Source organism: Molossus molossus, unplaced genomic scaffold, assembly GCF_014108415.1.
Source record: "Molossus molossus isolate mMolMol1 unplaced genomic scaffold, mMolMol1.p scaffold_m16_p_6, whole genome shotgun sequence".
Taxonomy (NCBI): domain Eukaryota; kingdom Metazoa; phylum Chordata; class Mammalia; order Chiroptera; family Molossidae; genus Molossus; species Molossus molossus.
In genome coordinates, this window is record NW_023425399.1 from 9,339,481 (window position 1) to 9,358,421 (window position 18,941).

At 49.0% G+C, this 18,941-nt stretch overlaps 1 protein-coding gene across 1 annotated transcript; it reads right to left on the reverse strand.

Annotated features, from left to right (window-relative positions):
* Window positions 1-844: 844 nt before the first annotated feature.
* Window positions 845-18,425, reverse strand: LOC118618994 (somatomedin-B and thrombospondin type-1 domain-containing protein-like). Its single transcript, XM_036245622.1, has 5 exons — window positions 18,182-18,425; window positions 10,923-11,117; window positions 8,387-8,465; window positions 5,006-5,182; window positions 845-1,275 (listed from the first exon to the last, which is right to left on the reverse strand). The coding sequence occupies exons 1-5, from the start codon at window positions 18,423-18,425 to the stop codon at window positions 1,158-1,160; spliced, it is 813 nt and encodes a 270-aa protein (XP_036101515.1). The 3' UTR covers window positions 845-1,157.
* Window positions 18,426-18,941: the final 516 nt, after the last annotated feature.

Sequence of the window (18,941 nt, forward strand, 5' to 3'; positions counted from 1 at the left end):
ACATTAATGTTTCTCTCCCTCCTTCCTTCCCTCCCTCCCTCCCTCCCTCCCTCCCTCCCTCCCTCCCTCCCTCCCTCCTTCCCTCCCTCCCTCCCTCCTTCCACTCTACCTACAATCAATGGCGAAAAATCCTCAGGTGAGGATTAGCATATATATTAATAACAGTTGACTTCCCAAGAGAATTAGCCCCCTTTCAAGTCTTGTGTAACTCTTCTAATTTGTCAAGGATCCAAGTCTCCATTAGATACCAGTGTGTCCTTACTCTCTCTCACACATGTGCACATTTCTCGTTTGAACAAGAAGAGAGCGGGTTTGATGCTCAGCTTCTAGGGCAGGCAACAATACCTAGACATACTTGTTTGGTTTCCATTGTATTCATTTTTCTGATTGCCTTCTATTTATGGCAAGTGATTATTAATTTATTCAACAAATATTTATTGAGCATTACTGCGTGCCAGGCACTGTTCTAGGCACGGGATAGAGCAGACCAAAACCCTGCCCTCACACGCTGATGTACTACTAGTGTAGGGAATCTTAGCAGTAGATGTGGCTCATGGGTTTCAAACCCCCGCTGTGCCACTCACTAGCTGTGTGATCTCAGACAAGTGGCTTAACCTCTCTGTGCCTCAATTTACTCACATGTGAAATGGGGATATAATTGCAACTAACTCAGGATCCAATGAGCTGGAACAGCACTTGGCACACTGTAGGTACTGAATAAATGTTGGCCAATCTTATTTATTTTCATTTCTAGTTTGATGAAACATTTTCTCTTTAAACACATTTGAGTATAAACTGCCTTTTAAAGTATATTTATTTAAGTAGAAAAGGGAGGGAGGAGTGGAGAGTCAGTAAAAAGTAAATGTACAGTAAGGAGGACAGGGCAAAAGCCACAAGAGCGTACATAGGAGAGGACATTTGGGAAGCCTGGAACCACGGGGAGATGTCAGTAAGGCTATGACTCAGCGGGAACCAAGTAGAAACATAAAGCTATTTTCAGTGTCAACATAAGGATAAGACTTGTTCCTTCAGTCTCAGATTTGCAGACTTCTCCCCACTCCCTGATGCTGTGGGATCCCAAGCCTTGGGGTGGGAGGTTTCTTATCAGCCTGGGAGGCTTTGGAGAGAAGGGGTCTGGACAGTTGGGGGCCGCAGCACTAGATGAAGACAAAGCTATGGACCTCAGGACAGGAACAGTCGGGGAGCTGCCCAAGCCTCTCCCAGGTCCCTCGACATCGGGGGTGGCCCGCCGCTTTCCACTGCAACAGCTGGTTCCTGCAAGAGACGGGCTGGGCTCAGTGGCATTAGGAATCTCTGGGCTCCAGGGACATTTGCTTGTGTGGGCCCCTTCCTCCATGCAAATCAATATCTTAAGTCATAGTGTATGACGGGATTGGATAAAGATGCATACAATCCAAGCTGGATTCATTATTAGATCTTCATGATTAATATATAGTTTTTTCTTCTGATTTAAAAAAAGTGTTAATTTTCCTGGGCCCTAAAAGTGGGCGGGCACTGGGCACTATGTCGACTGCGCCTGATGGAGCATGGCCCTGAGCTAGCCGCGGTGCCACCCCCAGAGGCCACATGGGGTAACCAGACTCACTCCTAGTGTCAGCGGAGGTGGCAAAACAGGAAAGACACTTAACCTCCCTGTGCCCCTTTTCCTCTTGGGTGGTAACACAGAGGAGTCATTAAATACACAGGCCCTGCCCTGGCCAGTGTTGCTAAGTGGTTAGAGTATTGTCTATGTACCAAAGGGTCACAGGTTCCATTCCCAGGCAGGGCACATACATGGGTTTCGGTTTCAATCCCTGATAGGGGCGTGTGCATGAGGCAACGGATCAATGTTTCTCTTTCTCTCCCTCTCCCTCCCTCTCTCCCCTCTCTCTCTAGAATCAATGGAAGGCATATCCTTGGGTGAGAATTTTAGAAAAAAGAACAGAGGCCCTGGAATCAAGGGGTGTCATGACCCAGCTCCTAGGAGCCTCTGCCTTCTCTTCCTTCAGTGGACAACAGAGATATCCATAGTCTCCGCCTCTCTGAAGTGCCGAAGGTTCTGTGCAAGGCTGTGTGCAGAGAAAATAAAAATGACCATGACAGTGTCAGCTACAAGAATGAATCTGCTGCAAGACGGCCACGTGGTGAACCTTGCAACCTCATAGCGAGCAAAAGAAGCCAATTCCAAAAGACACACCCTGCATCATTTCACATATTTAAAGTTTGGGGGGCAAGCCAAATCAAGCCATAGTGCTTAGGGATCCTCACTGAGTACAGCTATGGAGAGAACTGTATGATGGACTGCCGTGAAAATTGGGGCGGTGGTTTCCTTCATGGGGAGGGGAAGGGCTGTGGCTAGGAGGGGTGTGGGGGCCTGGCCAGGTTCTGTTCCTTGCCTGGGTTGTGAATACCAAGGTGTGTCTCCTTTCCAAACATTTGTTAATATACGTTTTAGCCAATTCTCTGTAGGTATGATTCAAATCTTTTAAAAATGCAAAATAATGACAAGAATAACAAATACCGATAGATGCTGGGCACTGTTCTAAGCTTCTAAGCACAGTGCCTCGCAGACAATAGGGGCTTCACAAAAGATAGTATTTAAAGTTACCATTATTTTTGCCATCCTCATGATATAAAATGGAGCTAATGTCTCTTGTCTCCAAAGGGCTTGGAGGCTTGAATGATGCAAAACACCTACCTGGTGCCCAGTACTCTACAGGTGTATGACTATGGCAAGGGTTCCTTCGGCTTGTCCGGAACTCAGAGACACTTCTCAGGCTAAAGAAACCCTCCTAAAATCCCCAACAGACAGGCTAATCCCTCTTGGGCCCGGGCCATTTGCATTCCCGCCCTTGCCAGCTGCCCATGGAAAGAATCCAGCTGACAGCTCATCTCTATCCTCACTTTGATCCTCCTCTTCTGCCAGTCCTGCCTGGTGAGCTCATGTCCCAGGCAGACCTTCCATCACCTGTTGTGAGCCTGGGTATGGGCGGAGCACGGGGAGATGGCTCTCCCGGGTTCAGCCTGGCTCTGCTTGGCTCTGCTTGCCATTCCTGCCCCTCCCTGGTGGAGCCAGGGTTCCTGGGACCCTCACCTTGGCCTCACCAAAGTGCCACGTCCCTCATTCTGAAGAATTTGCATCCAAAAGAAGAAATTTGGGATTAATCAGAGATTTGGGGCTAGGAAGTCTTTTCCAAAGATGGGTGGATAAACCAAGGCTCTAAGAAGTGAGCATCTAGCCCTGGCTGGTTTGGCTCAGCGGTTAGAGCATTGGCCTGCGGTCCGGGGAGACCCGGGTTCGGTTCCCGCTAAGGGCACATACCTCGGTTGCAGTTTGTCCCCGGCCCTGGTTGGTCGTGCGGATGGCAGCCACTTGATGTGTCTCTTTCACATCGATGTTTCTCTCTCTCTCTCTCTTCCTCTCTCTCCCTCCCACTCCATCTGAACAAAAAAAAAAAATGGAAAAATATCCTCGGGTGAGGATTAAAAAAAAAAAAGAAGTGAACATCTAGCTCAAACAACAAATCCCTAATAGCAGAATCTCGGGTCTAAGTGGGAAAGAGATGGAGGGGGCTGGGCAGAGAAGGCCTCTTTAGAATGTGATAATATTGTTTGCCATTAATTTATTGGGCATCTACTATGTGCTAAATTTATCACACATTACACTTCATGTTCACCAAGTATATATTATTGTACCCATTCTGTTAGACATGACAATAGCCGCTTCCACTACTAAGCATCTATAAGGGGCCAGGTGCTGGGCAAAGGGCATGGGATCCTTCCTTCCCACAACTCAGGGGCCTTTGCTCTTGATGTTCCCTCTGCCTGGAACACCTTACCCCGATATCCACATGGCTCCCTCCCTGATTTCCTTCAGATCTCTGTTCAAGTGTCACCTTCCTTAAAAAGGAACAACCCTGCCCTGGCCGGTTTGGCTCAGCGGTTAGAGCGTCGGCCTGCGGTCCTGAGAGACCCGGGTTCGGTTCCCGCTAAGGGCACGTACTTCGGTTGCAGTTTGTCCCCGGCCCTGGTTGGTCGTGCGGGTGGCAGCCACTCGATGTGTCCCTTTCACGTTGATGTTTCTCTCTCTCTCTCTCTCTCTCCCTACCACTCTATCTGTACAAAAATTGGAAAAATGTCCTCGAGTGAGGATAAAAAAAAAAAAGGAACCACCCTCAGAACTTCCCCCGCATTGTTTTCTTTCCCTAACACATCGGACAAATAACAAATTCACCTGCCTAATGTCTGTTTCCTCACAGCAGAATGTTGTCTCCATAAGAGAAGGGAGCACATCTGCTTTGTTCACTGCAACGCCCCACTGTCCAAAACATTGCCAGGCACATGCTCAATGGTAAGTACTCAACAAACATTTATTGAATGAATGAATGAATGAATGAATGAATACACAGAGCTTAGAATAATGCTCAGCACATAGTAAGCACTCAATAAATGTTAGCTGCTATTATAATTAGTATGCTAAGTGCTTTCTGAGACACCTGTTCTTGTGGGAGGTGGTCTAGGGGGTTGCTATAAGCCAAATCTAGGTCAAATCCTGCTGTGTGACTTTGACTAAAGCACACTGCCTCTCTGAACCTTGGATTCCCCATCTATAAAATGAGAGTAACCAAATTTGCCTTTGAAGGGAATTTTGAAGATTCAACAACAATGCCAACTTTCTTCTCTTGAGCTCTTTCTGGATGTTAGGAGCTATGCTAAATCCTTGGCTTGCACTATCTCACTTACCCTTCACCATTGCCCCATGGGAAGTTCCTCTTATCTGCATTTTCAGGAAATTGGTGTTCAGAAAGGTTATGGGATTTGCCCTGGGTCACATAGCTGGAAGCGGCAGGGGCTGCTGCTCCTCGGACACTGAGACCAGGACCTTCCCAGGCCCCACCCTGACCAGGGAGCAGCATCTCGCTCCTGTGGCACCATCATCTCTCGTGCAGCAGCCAAGCCCTGGGCTCTGTGGTCACACTTCCCATGCCCTGGTCCCACTGCTCACCCTCTGGCCCCGCCGCCATCCCCGTAGCAACGTCGGCTCCTGGCATCCTGGGCAGGCCACTCACACCTCACACAGACCATGTGGCCCTGGGTCAGATACTTTGTCCACTGGGCGTGGAGTGCCCTCACCTGCCGACAGCTCCCTGGAATGGGCCCCAGCTGGAACTGGACACAGTACCTGCAGCCACACAGGGAGACACCACCCCAAGCACCTGTGAGCATTTATGGAGCACCTACAGTGCACCTGGCCCTATGTAGGTCCAGGTTGATACCATTTCTCTCTGATAGGGAAACCTTTGAGGCAACCCAGTCTGCAAAAACAGGTTGCATTCAACAGAGACTTGGCTTCCATGTGTCAGACCCTCTTCCAAGCACTGTATCCAAAAGACTATATGGTTTATTTCTCACTTGTCTCCTCACTAGTATGTCAGCCCCACAAAGGCAGGATATCTGTTTGTTCTGCTCACCGTAGCATCCATCTCCTAGAGCAGTACTGGCTCCATAAAAATGTGTTGGGTTGCCCAGCCAGTGTAGCTCACTAGTTGAGCTACATGTTCCAAGAGGTTGCTGGTTCGATTCCTGATCAGGGCACATGCCCAAGTTGTGGGCCCAATCCCCAGTGGGGGGCATGCAGGAGGCAGCCTATCAATATTCTCTCTCATCGATGTTTCTATCTCTCTCACCCTCTCCCTTCCTCTCTCTCTCTAAAATCAATAAGGAAAAAATATTTTTAAAAAATATGCTGGGTGAATCATTTGGTCTAATGGAATAGGGAAATCCCATGAGGTAGGTGTTGCCCCAGTTTACAGATTAGGAAACTGAGGATCCGAGAGTTAATCTGCCTATGGTCACAGCTAATAAGTGGTAGTGCCTAAAATGGAAGAATGGAACCTTCTATAAAACCCCAAAGCTTCGGTTGCAGTTTGTCCCCAGCCCTGGTTGGGTCATGCGGGTGGCAACCACTCGATGTGTCCCTTTCACATCGATGCTTCTCTCTCTCTCTCTCCCTCCCTCCTACTCTATCTGAACAAAAAATAGAAAAATGTCCTCAGGTGAGGATAAAAAAATAAAAACTAAAAAATAATAAAATAAATTAAACCTCAAAGCCTAATTGACACTCCTAACTACTACTACTCCACTGCATTTACAAAAGATCATATTTTATAGAAGAGATTCTCCATGAGAATTATTTAAAAGGGACTTCCCATTATGGGGTATTTGAAGTAAGAACCAATTTGCCAAAATGTTACCTCTACGTACCCAACTTTTCTACAAATGGCAGTAAATGGCACCTCCCACTGGAGAAAGGCAGCTTATCAAGGATGCAAGGGTGACTGCGTGGGGCTGGTGCCCCCTGGTGGCTGCAGCCTCTGGGAGGCCTAAGGCATAGATAGTTTTCTCCTAGGACAGCCCAAAACTGTCCCCAGATGCTTCCTCTCTGAGCTACCCCCAGAACTCTTCAGGAATCTGTCTCTTACCAGCAACATGTGATAAATGGAACTTTTGTCTTCCCAACACCCTATCTCTTCCTTTTTTTGTAGTTTATTTGGGGAACCATTGCCCTCACCCTATTTGGTCTTAGAGGGGCAACCAATCAGGGTGGCTGATACTCGCTGCCCACACCTGCCACTAGCCTGGGCAGATTATTATTTCTTTTTGTTAATCCTTACCCCCAGGGTATTTTTCCATTGATTTTTAGATAGAATGGAAGAGGGGGAGAGAGAAACATTGATGTGAGAGAGGTATATCGATTGGTTGCTTCCCACATGACCCCTAAGACCAGGGATTGAACCTGCAACCCAGGTACATGCCCTTGACTGGGAATCAAACCCGTGACCCTTTGTCAGTGGGTCGGTGGTCCGAGGCTCTAACCACTGACACAAACCAGCCAGGGCATGGGCAGATTATTAAAGCTGACCAATCCGAGTTCCCATCCTCCCAGCCACAGTGATTGGTTCAAGGGTGACTCCAGGATTCAAGTAGGTCCAATCAAATTCTTCTCCAGAAATAACACACTGAGACTGGGAGGGAGGGCTCCTTCCCAGAACTAGCATTGCTAAGCAGGGAGGATGTGGGGCTACTGGTTCCCACATTGGCCACTGCAGGAAGAATGGCTGCTTGAGAATGAAGCCAATATATGGAGAGAGAGAGAGAGAGAGAGAGAGAGAGAGAGAGAGAGAGAGAGAGAGAGAGAGAGAAAATGAATATGAGTACTGACATTATTTGACCTCTTGACTCCAACCATGCTTGAAGTAACAGTATTTCAAAACTTCCTCCCCAGTTATATAAACCAATAATACTCCTTTCACTTGAGCCAGTTTGAGCTCAGTGTCTGTCATCTACAATGAAAGGAATTCTAACTAATATAGCTCCCTCTTCATCTCCATTGCTACTGCTTTTGTTCAGACCTTATTCTTGCCATTAATATTTAATGAGTACCTGCCATGTGCCAGGAAATATCCTAGAAGCTTGACCTCGTCACCACCATCCCCAACACAGCAGTCTGCCTCCAGTCCCTGCAATTCACCCTTCACAAGATGCAGGGCTACTACTTTGGTCCAAACCACCTTCATCTCTCACCTGGACCATTGCAGTAGCCTCCCCATGGGTCTCCTGGTTCCCTCCTTGTCTCTCTCTCTCTCTTCAAATATCATTCAAAGGGATCCTGTGAAAACTCAAGTGAGATCATGTCACTCCTCTGCTCAAAACCCTCCCATGATTCCCATCTCATGTTGGAAAGTGTCCAATTTCTCACGATAGCCAATAGGCCCTGTGAGATCTTATCATCCCACTCCTATATATTTCTGACCTTATTTTCTATACTCTCACTCTCCCAGAACTCCAGCCACACTGGTCTTGCTGATCCTTGAACATACCAGGCATGTCCTGCCCCAGGACCTTTGCACTTCCTAGTCTCTTTCTCAGACCTACTCTTCCCCAGAAAGCCTCTTCGAGATCTTAGTTCAAATGTCTCCTTCTCAGTGAGGATGCTGCTGGCACACACCCACCCCACCCCTTCCCTGCTTTATTTCTCTCTATAGCACTTAGCACCATTGACATGCTATTTGTTTATTGTCTGTCTCCTCCAACTAGACTGTCCACTCCATGAGGACAAGTATTTCTGTCCTGTTTTGTTCCTTGCTGTAGCCCCAAGGCCTATCACAGTGTCTTTCATATAATGAGACTCGATAAACGTTGAATGAATGAATACATTTGAATGAAGACCAATTATTAAGGACTTCAAACTCATGTTAACGAGCTTACAAATGTAACAGGACAAGAAATGGGGAGTCAAAGTAAGAGAAAGACATGATGCAAGTTTAATTCAAGGAAAATGTTCACAAATTTTAGTTTGGCTTTGGGTTCATTTGCTTCAGCTTACCCTGCTGTCTCCTGCTCCTTGGGGACACCTCGCTTGTTCCGCTCTTTCCCATAGCTGCCTGTGGTTATCAGAGCAGGGACTGTGGGCCAAGGAGAAAACAGTTAGGTAGCTCAGCATGGACCAGGTTATGACACCACAGGAAGCTGGGTTAAGTACTCCTGGCCTCCAAGTTATTTATATGGCAGCCCTAAGGAGATTATGGGATCTTGGAGCTGGATAGGTGGTCCCCAATACTACCCTTTATGTGATGCTGCAGGCAGAATCACATTTATCTCTGAGACTCAAGGCCTAGTCCAGAGGGTTGCATAGTGGGTCTCAAAGGTTTTTCAAATGAATGATTTTTTATAAATAAATGAGTAAAAAGGTAGATAAAAAGAGTTAATAACTGGATGGAGGGATGGCTAAAATGATGGAAGACAGGAAGAATAAGTGGATGATGGGTACATAAATGAGAAGATGGGAGAATAGAGAAAAAAGAGACAGAAATGATGAATGGAAAGAAGATGGATGGAGAGATGACAGGCAGGTGGATAGATGAATGAATAAAGAAGTAGATGGAAAACTAGACAGATGGATGGGTGAATGAATGGATGGGAAGATGGAAGGATGGAAGAAAGAAGGTACAGAGGAATGGATAGATAAATGAATTGATAAAATTATTTCGTTGGACCAACTTCCTAGAGCAGATAAAAAACACAGAAAAAAAAAGAGAAGTTGGTGATTCCTTAGGAAAATAAAACATCGAAAGGAAGTCCCTGCTTCTCCCCATTCCCTGAGTGATGGAGCTGGATCAAAGATTTGGTGCTGAAGTAAAGCTAGTGACCTAGAAAAGGGCCACACTGGGGCATCCCAGGCTCCTCTCCAGCTGCTGCCTTGGAGGCTGGGCTTGGTCTTTGCCATAACACTTAACACAATCTCCCTTCCCTACTCTCTTTTAACATCCATGGTGCTCCTTTTGGCGCAGCCTAAAGCAGTAAGGAGAGCCCCAGGGAAGCCCAGGTTCTAGACCCAGTTCTGCTTCTTGTAGCTGAGTGATCTTGGCCGACTTACTGCACCTCTCTGAGCCCGTCTCCTCATCAGCAAAATGGGGATGATGCTAGTACCTGTATCATAGAGTTACTGTCAGAATTAAATAAGATGATTTATGGTGAGCCATGTATCTTGGGCAAGTTTTGTGTCTCCCTGGGCCTTGGTCTCCCCTTCTAAAAAAATGAGAATACTATCATTGGCCTCACAGAGTCGAGGAATGTAGCAAAGTGCGTGGCACATAGTAGGGGCGGACAGGAAGGTCTTCCTGGGAAACTGACATCTGGACAGGAAATAATGGGCTGGGTAAAGTTAGATGCAGGTGGCAGGGGAGAGGAAGAGGATTTCAGGCAAAGGGAATGACATTGCCCCCGTCATCACCCCATTGCCACCACCCCGGTCCAGCCACCATCCTCTCTCGCCGGCACCACTGCAGTCACCTCTTCCCCGGTCTCCCGGCTGCCCTCTGACCCACTGTCCCCACGCGGATCAGAATGATCCTTTAAACCATGGACAGAGAAAGCAAGAGATGAGGTCACAGCAGGCAAAAGCTTATAGAACATGATGAGGCATTTGGGTTTCACCCTGAGGGCACTGGGTAGCTACCGGAGAGTTGAAAGCAGGAGGGGGCACCATGTAAGATGTGCGGTGTAGTTGTAGAATGACCTCTTTGCACCAGGCTGCAGCAGGGGGAGAGGTTGCAAGGGGACAGCTGAGCCCTGCTGCCTGCTCTCCTCCTTCAGGAAAACCACTGCACTCTCTTGGTCAATTTCTTCAGTTGCAAAACCGGCATCACCTATTTTGTCTAGTGGATACAAACCTTTTGTCTGAGTATGCAATGCAGCCAACTTCTGAAGTTTCACCTGTCCTGCATCATTCAACCCAATTTTCCTTTGGAGAACACCCCTTCCCTATTCCCACTCACATGAGACTGGCCCCCCTCCTAGCTTCAAAGGGGGTATGTGCCCAGGCTTGGCCAATTAACATATTCCGACGCTCTGAACATACTGATTGGCTCAGCAGTGGATACATGACCCAGCTCAAGCCAATGAGATATCATCCCAGGACATTTGCTAAAACTATGGGGAAAGAGACCTTTTCTTCTAGCTGCTAGGCTGGTTCAAGGGAAACCTGGAATTATCAAAGACCATCCCCCATTGGCCTGAAAATGAGAACAACTCAGAGGAAAACAGAGCTGAGAAATGGAGAGAGAGTCCTGCCCATATTGCTTGAACCCCTGGATCCAGCCATGCCTGAATGCAGCAACTGGAATTTTAGTTACATGAGCCACACATTTTTGCTCAGGTCGGTTTAAGTTGGAGTTCCCATCACGTGCATGCGAAGTCCTGACTGATTCACACTGGGAGATGAGTAAGAAGGAAGGCCGAGCTTCTTACCTCATTCACAAAGTGAGGAGAGAGGATCAGGGCAGTAGGAATGCAAAGTTCTACCCCAGATTTGGACCCCTCACAGGGTCTGACAGTCACCCCTGGTGGCCACTCCAACTCACACAAGGACTGCTGGCACTCCACTCCCTGGTGGCTCCGGTACTCCACGCAGCCAGCCCGCTCTTCCAGACGGGGGCAGGGAGCACCCCCATTCCTTGGCTCCTGCAGGACATGCCTCCTGCGGACACGATAGGAGACCTGACAGGGTTTGGCACAGCGACTCCAGCCACTCCACTCTGCCACTACGCAGGAGACCGCTGGAAGAGAAGGCAATGTCTGCAGGGGCAACTTGTATGGAGTTGGGCTGGCCAGCGGCCAGATCTTCCCCACCTCCCCACAAGCCAAACCCTCAAAAACACCATGCAAAGCACTGGGACTCTTGCAACCCTGAGTCCACGCCTTCCTCAACAGTTCCTCTATGATAACCATTTACACATCCACCTAAACTTAACATTCCGCATTTTAGTCACTTTCTGATGATCACTGAGGTCATTCCCATCACTCATTCCTTCAAAAAACAGTTCCTAAGCACTGAGGGCAACTGATTTCTCTTCTCTGTGCCTCAGTTTCTTCCTTTGTCAAATGAGAATAAAAACAGTGTTCAGCTAATAGGATGGCCTTGAGGATTCGACCAGATTCGACATACAGCCCATGCTTCTGGCACATAGCGAGTGCTCGGTAAATAAAGCTAATCCTCTGCTGCAGGGACGTGAGCCACAGCGACGCCACCAACAGCACGGAGTGGAAAGAAGCCTCCTACAGGAGCTATTTCTGGGGTGACATAGTCAGATACAATTTTAAAACCTGCAAAGCAGTCCGGTCGGTGTGGCTCAGTGGTTGAGCATTGACCCATGCACCAAGACATCACCGGCTTGATTCCCAGTCAGGGCACATGCCCAGGTTGTGGGCCCGATCCCCAGTGGGGGGCATGCAGGAGGCGGCCAATAGATGTTCTCTCTCATCTATGTTTCTCTCTTTCTCTCCCTCTCACTTCCTCTCTCTCTAAAATCAATAAAGGAAAATAAACAAATAAATAATAAAACCTGCAAACCAGTGCTACATAGGGTTTAAGAATGATATAAAGCCCTGGCTAGTTTGGCTCAGCAGTTAGAGCGTCGGCCTGCGGTCCGGAGAGACCCAGGTTCGGTTCCTGCTAAGGGCACGTACTTCGGTTGCAGTTTGTCCCCGGCCCTGGTGGGTCGTGCGGGTGGCAGCCACTCGATGTGTCCCTTTCACGTCGATGTTTCTCTCTCTCTCTCCTTCCTCTCTCTCCCTCCCACTCTATCTGTACAAAAAATGGAAAAATATCCTCGGGTGAGGATAAAAAAAAAAAAAAAAAGAATGATATACTGTATAAGTTTGTCCTCGGCCCTAGTTGGGTCGTGCGGGTGGCAGCCACTCGATGTGTCCCTTTCATGTCGATGTTTCTCTCTCTGTCTCTCTCTCCCTCTCACTCTAACTGAACAAAACAAAAAAAAATGTCCTCAGGTGAGGATTAAAAAAAAAAAAAAGAATGATATATAACCCTGGCCGGTTTGGCTCAGTGGTTAGAGCGTTGACCTGTGGTCCAGAGAGACCTGGGTTCGGTTCCCACTAAGGGTGCACGCCTACCTCGGTTGTGGTTTGTCCCCGGCCCTGGTTGGTCATGCGGGTGGCAGCCACTTGATGTGTCCCTTTCACGTCGATGTTTCTCTCTCTCTCTCTCCCTCCCACTCTATCTGAACAAAAAATGTCCTTGGGTGAGGATAAAAAAAAAGACCCATCTGCCTTTCGGGATGGAGGTGGCAGGTGGTAGTGAGATGCAGAGCAAGAAGCTCCAGTTCAGGGGTTTGTCACGTGGGGTCTGAGTCCCAACTCACACACACGGAGTCGTGCACACACAAGGCGGCTCCTACTGTCAAAATGTATTCATTCACTCCACAAATATTTCCCAAGAGACTACTGTGAGCCAGGAGACACAGTGGTGAACAAGACAGGTGGGTCATCAGCAACGAGATGTGTCCTAGTTCAGCAACATGCAAATGTGAGAAAAAGTACGTCCTTGAACTGAAGGGATACGGTTATTGTGTTGTAAACACAGTGTTGCCTCTGGCACCTCAGGAGGGCAGGGACCCCTTGCCCAGATCTCCACTCTTAGCAGAGCTGAAATGTTCAGAGGAAGGAAGGAGGAAGAAGGGAGGAAGGGAGTAACTCAAGCATGGCAACCTAACAATCATGATTGTTTTTATCATTCAGCTCATAATGACATCCATTATGTCACTGGCAGTGAGCCAGGCAAGTCACATACCTGACTTCATGTAATCCTCCCAACAATCTTAGGAAAGTGTGTGCTCCCGGATCCTTCTTTGCCCTGTGCCCTCCGGGAAGCCTGTGCATCGCAGAGGCTCCCTGACCCCTAGATGCCGTTTGACTTCATCACATGGGGGGACTCTGGTAGGGAGGAGAGTTCGGCCCAGGTGTTTGCTGGCCCCACCCCACCCCTTGACTCAGCCTCGCTCCTGGTGAGGGGGGACCCTCAGCCGTGAATCCTGCTCTCACCAGGCTCCAATAACACCACTTCCTCCTGTACCCCGTTGTGACTAGAGCCCTCATCAAATTCTCTTTCATTTAACTCTCTAGACGTACCATCTGTCACTTGCCAGGACCCTGACTCCTATATGTATTTGTACTATTGTCAACTCATCTCACAGGAGGAAAAGGGAGCTTAAGCAGGTGGAATATCTGAGTGGAGCCGAGGTGCTGGAGCCAGACAAACCTGGATGCAAACTGCAGGCTCACAGGCCTGGTGCAGTGATGAATGTGAAGCACCGAGAAGACCGTAAGTGCTCACTACAACAGCAGTCTTTACGCATTTATTTAACAACTATTTAGGGCCTGCTGAGCCAGGTGCTGGGAACACAGCTGAGCACACCAGAAAATGCCCTTGTCCTGGAGGAGCTGACATTCTGCGAGAGAAACAGACAATAAACGATACAACCTATGATGTAATTTCAGCCAGTGATCCATGCTCTGAGAAAAAAAACAAAGCAGAATAAGTATGGCAGGGGTAGGGTGATAAGAAATTGTTTTAGACAAAGGGGTCAAGGAAGACCTCCAAGACAAAGAACATGTGAGGCGGGTGACGGAGGGAGCTGTGTAGGTGTCTGGGGGAAAGTGTTCCAGGCAGAGGAAACAGGCAGTGCAAAGGCCCTGGGGCAGGGTCAAGGTTGGATGCTGGAGGGACAGTGAGGAGGCCAGTGTAGCTGAAGCAGAACAAGCAGGAGAGAAAGTGGTATGAGGTGATGTCGCAGAGAGAGAGGCAGTGATAGCATACAGGGCTTTGATGATGATTGTATGGACCAAAGGGGAACACCAACGTCCCACCATGATTCCCTGTCCTGCCCTGCCTGCCCAGCAGGTGAGAGATTTTGCAGAAAATTAGGCAGATGCCACCCCACATATATTCTTCCCATGTTGCTGGCATCTGTGAAGCCACCAAGCAGCATGCACATATGACATTTCCAGGGAACTGTCATCACACCTCAGACCTAGGGTTGCAACTTCCGTACATTTGTGTGATTATTCATAACTTGTTAGCCTCTTCCACTCATGTCAGCTCCACAGAAGCATGGCCTTGTTACCTGATGAATCCCAGTACCAAGCACAGTGCTTAGCACATAGGGACCCAGCAAATAATGAGTAAGTGAATATCGAATGAGTAAATCTTGCCTTAGTGACAACAAAGGAAATATGACCACAAGTTGGCATTCAAAAAGATACCACCAGATGGCGTGTTTCTCAAAACAAAGGCCGTCCCACCTTTTTCTGAGTACCATAAAGGAGAAATTCTAGCTTATCAGTGTTGCTAAAAAAGAGCAGGGAGAGGAAGGGGGAGGTTTAAAGGTTGCTCATCCAGCCCTAGAGACCCAGATAACATCATGCCAGCTGAGCCTGCTGGAGCCAGACAGAATTTCCCACAGTCCCTTTGGATCCCTCTGCCCCCACTCTGACAGGCCCAGGCGCATCAGAAAATGCCTTTCTGAACAATCCAAACCCCACCTTCTTCTCTGAACCTCATTGCCCAGTCCCCTGACTGTCCATCCCCCTCACTGTCTACCAAAAGGATTTTTCTGGAATGCAGTTCTAACCTGTCACCTGAAATCCTTGGGTGGTTCCTGTATTCTATTGATGTGGTTCACAAAAGGTCTTCTTTTGATAGTGGATCATAAAGACCCCCAAGCCTAGTGACTAAAAATCTAAGTTGTTCCTGCAACACACCCTCAGCCATCCACTCCCTCCTCCTATTTAATATCTCAACACTCTTTTACTTCGAGGTTCCTGCGCTGTGAGTCTCCCACAGTGCAGCGGTGGGCAGCTGTCATGTCTACCCTCCCCGCCTCCTTACCCCCATCTTCTGGTCACACTGTCTCAGTTTTCTTTTGAGAAACCAATCCTCCCCACTCTCAGTCCACATGGTTAGAATAGAGTGACCTCACCCCTCATTCCTGTGATGGGGCTGGTGACCCAAACATGGCCAATTGATATATTCCTTCTCCTAGGCTCAGTGATTGATTGGATCATGGGTGTAATACAAACTTGGTCTATAAAAACCATCCCTAGGATTCTGGCTGAAACAAATGGGGAAAGTATGCTTCCATTTCACTGGAGACACCGATTCAGAGGTACTACCTTTGCCACCACCTGGTGACAGCATGCCTGAGAATGAAGCTAACACTAGTAGAGCTGAATGGTAGAAAGAGATAGAGCCCTGATGATATCCTTAGAGTCCCTGGACCCAGCCATGCCAGAAGCCAGAAGCCATGAATTGCTTTTCAGTTACCTGAGCCAATCAATTTCTTTGTTAGCTTAAGTCAATGTGAGTTGTGTCACAACTCTAAGAGTACTGACTAGTGCAATGAATACATAAGTGTGTAAATGGGGACATTGATCCTTACAGGATTCAGGTGAGAATTAAAGAATATAAAATAGCCCTGGCCAGTTTGGCTCAGCGGTTGGAGCGTCGGCCTGCGGTCCGGAGAGACCCGGGTTCGGTTCCCGCTGAGGGCGCGTACTTTGGTTGCAGTTTGTCCCCGGCCCTGGTTGGTCGTGCGGGTGGCAGCCACTCGATGTGTCCCTTCACGTCGATGTTTCTCTCTCTCTCTCTCTCTCTCTCTCCCTTCCTCTCTCTCCCTCCCGCTCTATCTGTAAAAAAAAAAAAAAAAAAAAGAATATAAAATACATGAAAACATTCACTAAAGAACTTGAAAAATATGAAGCAATGGTGTCCGTCCTTTAAGGCCTTACTAGTCACTCCAGCTCCACCCTTCTTGAGCAACTATTTAATATTTTGGTTTGGAGCCAGACTGGTAGGATTCAAACCCAGATCTGATGCTTAATAGCTGTGCAACTCTGAGCAGGTCACTACCTCTCTGAGCCTCTGTAAAATGGACATGAAAACACTATTCCATAAGGTTGTTATGAGGCTTAAAGGTGACAATTTATTTAAAGCACCTCAAACAGTACCTCCCTGGCGCCGGGCAAGTACTCACTAAATGTGTTAGGGTTTTGTTTTGTTTTGAAGTCATCCTCAATATCTCTTTCTACCACAATCAATTATAATTCAGTCAATGTTATCCCCTATCACTCATGACAAAAACATACTTTTCTTCATTTCTTGCCTCCTAATTGGTCACCATGTCCCCTCCTGCCCTGCTCCTCTGAGAGGTAGAAAAGTGAACCTGTCCCTGGTCTGTTCATAAGACCTTAGCTTGGCTCACCCCAGATCCTAGGTCTGCTGCCTTTTTGACACCTTCCCAAAGGAGCAAAACAAAGAGGGACTCAAAGCTTTGAGGCTTGTGGGTCCACCAGCAGAAGCTGTTTATACAACGGACAATGCTGGGGAGCTGATAACATCGTGTGATTCTGTGGATGACGGTGAGACCGTGGGAAAGTTTCACTAGCCCCTCTGCCTGGTCCCCTTCCTGGGCCCCCCACCCCTGGGCTAAGGTGAGGGAGCCCCTGTGGGAGCAGCCCCACACTCTGAATGACCCCTTGACTGAGTTCACTCTCTGTACAGAAAGCAGACAAGTACAAAGTGTTCCCAACACAATCCTGCACGTTTACTCTAGGGGGGTCTCATTAGCTATGATTTGGGGAGATACCACACCCCAAATTACTTTTTCCTCTCGCTGCTGCCTGAATCGCCACCATTAGCCCATCAAATCTGTGGGAAGCAGCAAGGCGCTAGATGACAGGATCAGACCAGGTTCAAAACCTGCTGGATCACCTTGGCTGGCCAAAGCCCTCTCCTCTCCAAGCGTCAGCTTGTCTCATCTGCGGCCCAGGGACACTATGATGTGCAGGAACCTCCCCCCCCCCCCCCCCCAGGCCCCGTGCTGTGAGAAAGTAATCAGGTTTGATGAGACACCCAGACCAGCTCTTGGGCACAGAGATGGTAAGTGATCAATAAATGTTGGGTCCCTTTCATTCTACTGATGTCTCAGGATAGAAGGGTCCAATCGCTGTCACCCCTGACAAAGGAATGTTGGGTCATATCCACTGTACAAGGGGGCAGAATGCAGACTTTTTTTCTCTCTAGTGGGTGTGAAAAAACTTACTCCTGGGATTTAAAAAAGACAGAATTCTCCTCACCAGTGACTCAACAATCAGCCCTTGATTTCAGAGCCCAGTGGATACCACTCTGGCGGGGTCTTTATAAGAAATGCTTAGACCCTGGTCTGGTGGCCACCGCCAGCACGGGACCACAGTGGGGCATTGCCTGGAGACGAATCCGGCCCCTCCGCCTCCACTGGCCTGCACAAGTTTTAGCCTGCTCCTCGCCCCCTCCTCACCCCACCCCGAGTTCCTCTGCCCCTCCCGGGTCACCCAGCAGGGGTTCTAGGTCCCGTTAGTGCGTCCCTCCTGGCTTCAGCGGTTCTCTGGACCTTCTCAAGACCCCCTCCATTTGCCTTGTGAATCCCGTCTACAATGCCCCCCGTGCACCCAGTTCTCCCTCGTACCTCTCCATCCCCCCACATGCCCATTTCCCTTTGGTGTCCGTCCCCCCCTGGTGCCTGGCTGGCGCGCCCCTTCCATGAGCCCCCACCCTTGCGCCGCCCTCCAAATCCTTCTGGAACACCCCTCAATTCTCCAAGAGTCCTTCTCCACTCTGTCCCCCAACACTCAAGCGTCCTGGTCCACGCCCCGCGCATCTTTCTCCGCATGCGCCTCCTGGCCCAGAACCCTCGGTGGACGATATCCTTCTGTCCGCCGCCGCACCCCAGAACCCAAGCTCCCCAAGGCGCCGAGCGCTGCGCCCGCGCTGGGAGCTCGGGAGGCGCACCTGGACAGGCCCGCGTGTAGTCGGCGCAGCAGTCCCGCACCGCGCCGCACGCCTGGTCGCAGAAGCAGCGCGGGGGCCCGCGGGCAGCACAGGTCAGGTCACGGCCCGAGCAGCAGCGGCCCAGCGCGGAGCAGCCCTGCCCGGGCCCGAGTGCGCCCGCCGGCGCCCGCGCCCAGGACACCGCGGCCACTGCAGCCAGGGCGAGCGCCAGGGGCCGGATCCGATCCGCTTCCCGCGGGGCCATCACCAGGCTCGGGCTGGGCGCCCGGCGCCCACAGGGCCGACCCTAGCGGCCCGCCCCTTATTGGGGCGGAGGCTCCCCGCCTGACCCCTCCCCTACCAGTCTGGGAACTGATACCCACCTCCCTTCCTCCGGTCCAAACTTTGCGCAGCTAGTGGAGGTGAAAAATATCAAGATAATGGTGATAATCATTGCAACAACTTTTCAGGGTTCCCCCAGATTCCAGAAATTGAGGTGTCACAGAGGTTCATCAAAGCAATATATAATAATATAAAACAACAATGTATTGTTATAACAGTAATAGTATAGTTGTTAAACCATAATTAGATTATCAATAATACCAACAATAGGTGCCAATATTATTCAAATAGTAATAATAGTCATAATAATTGCCAGGTAAGGAGTGTGAGAGCCAAGCTGTGCACCAGGTTCTGGTCATGGCATAAGTATTAGCCAAACCTGAGTTCTTTGCATACACCTTTATTTTTTGCTGTATTTCTACCCCTTTGACTGTCATTT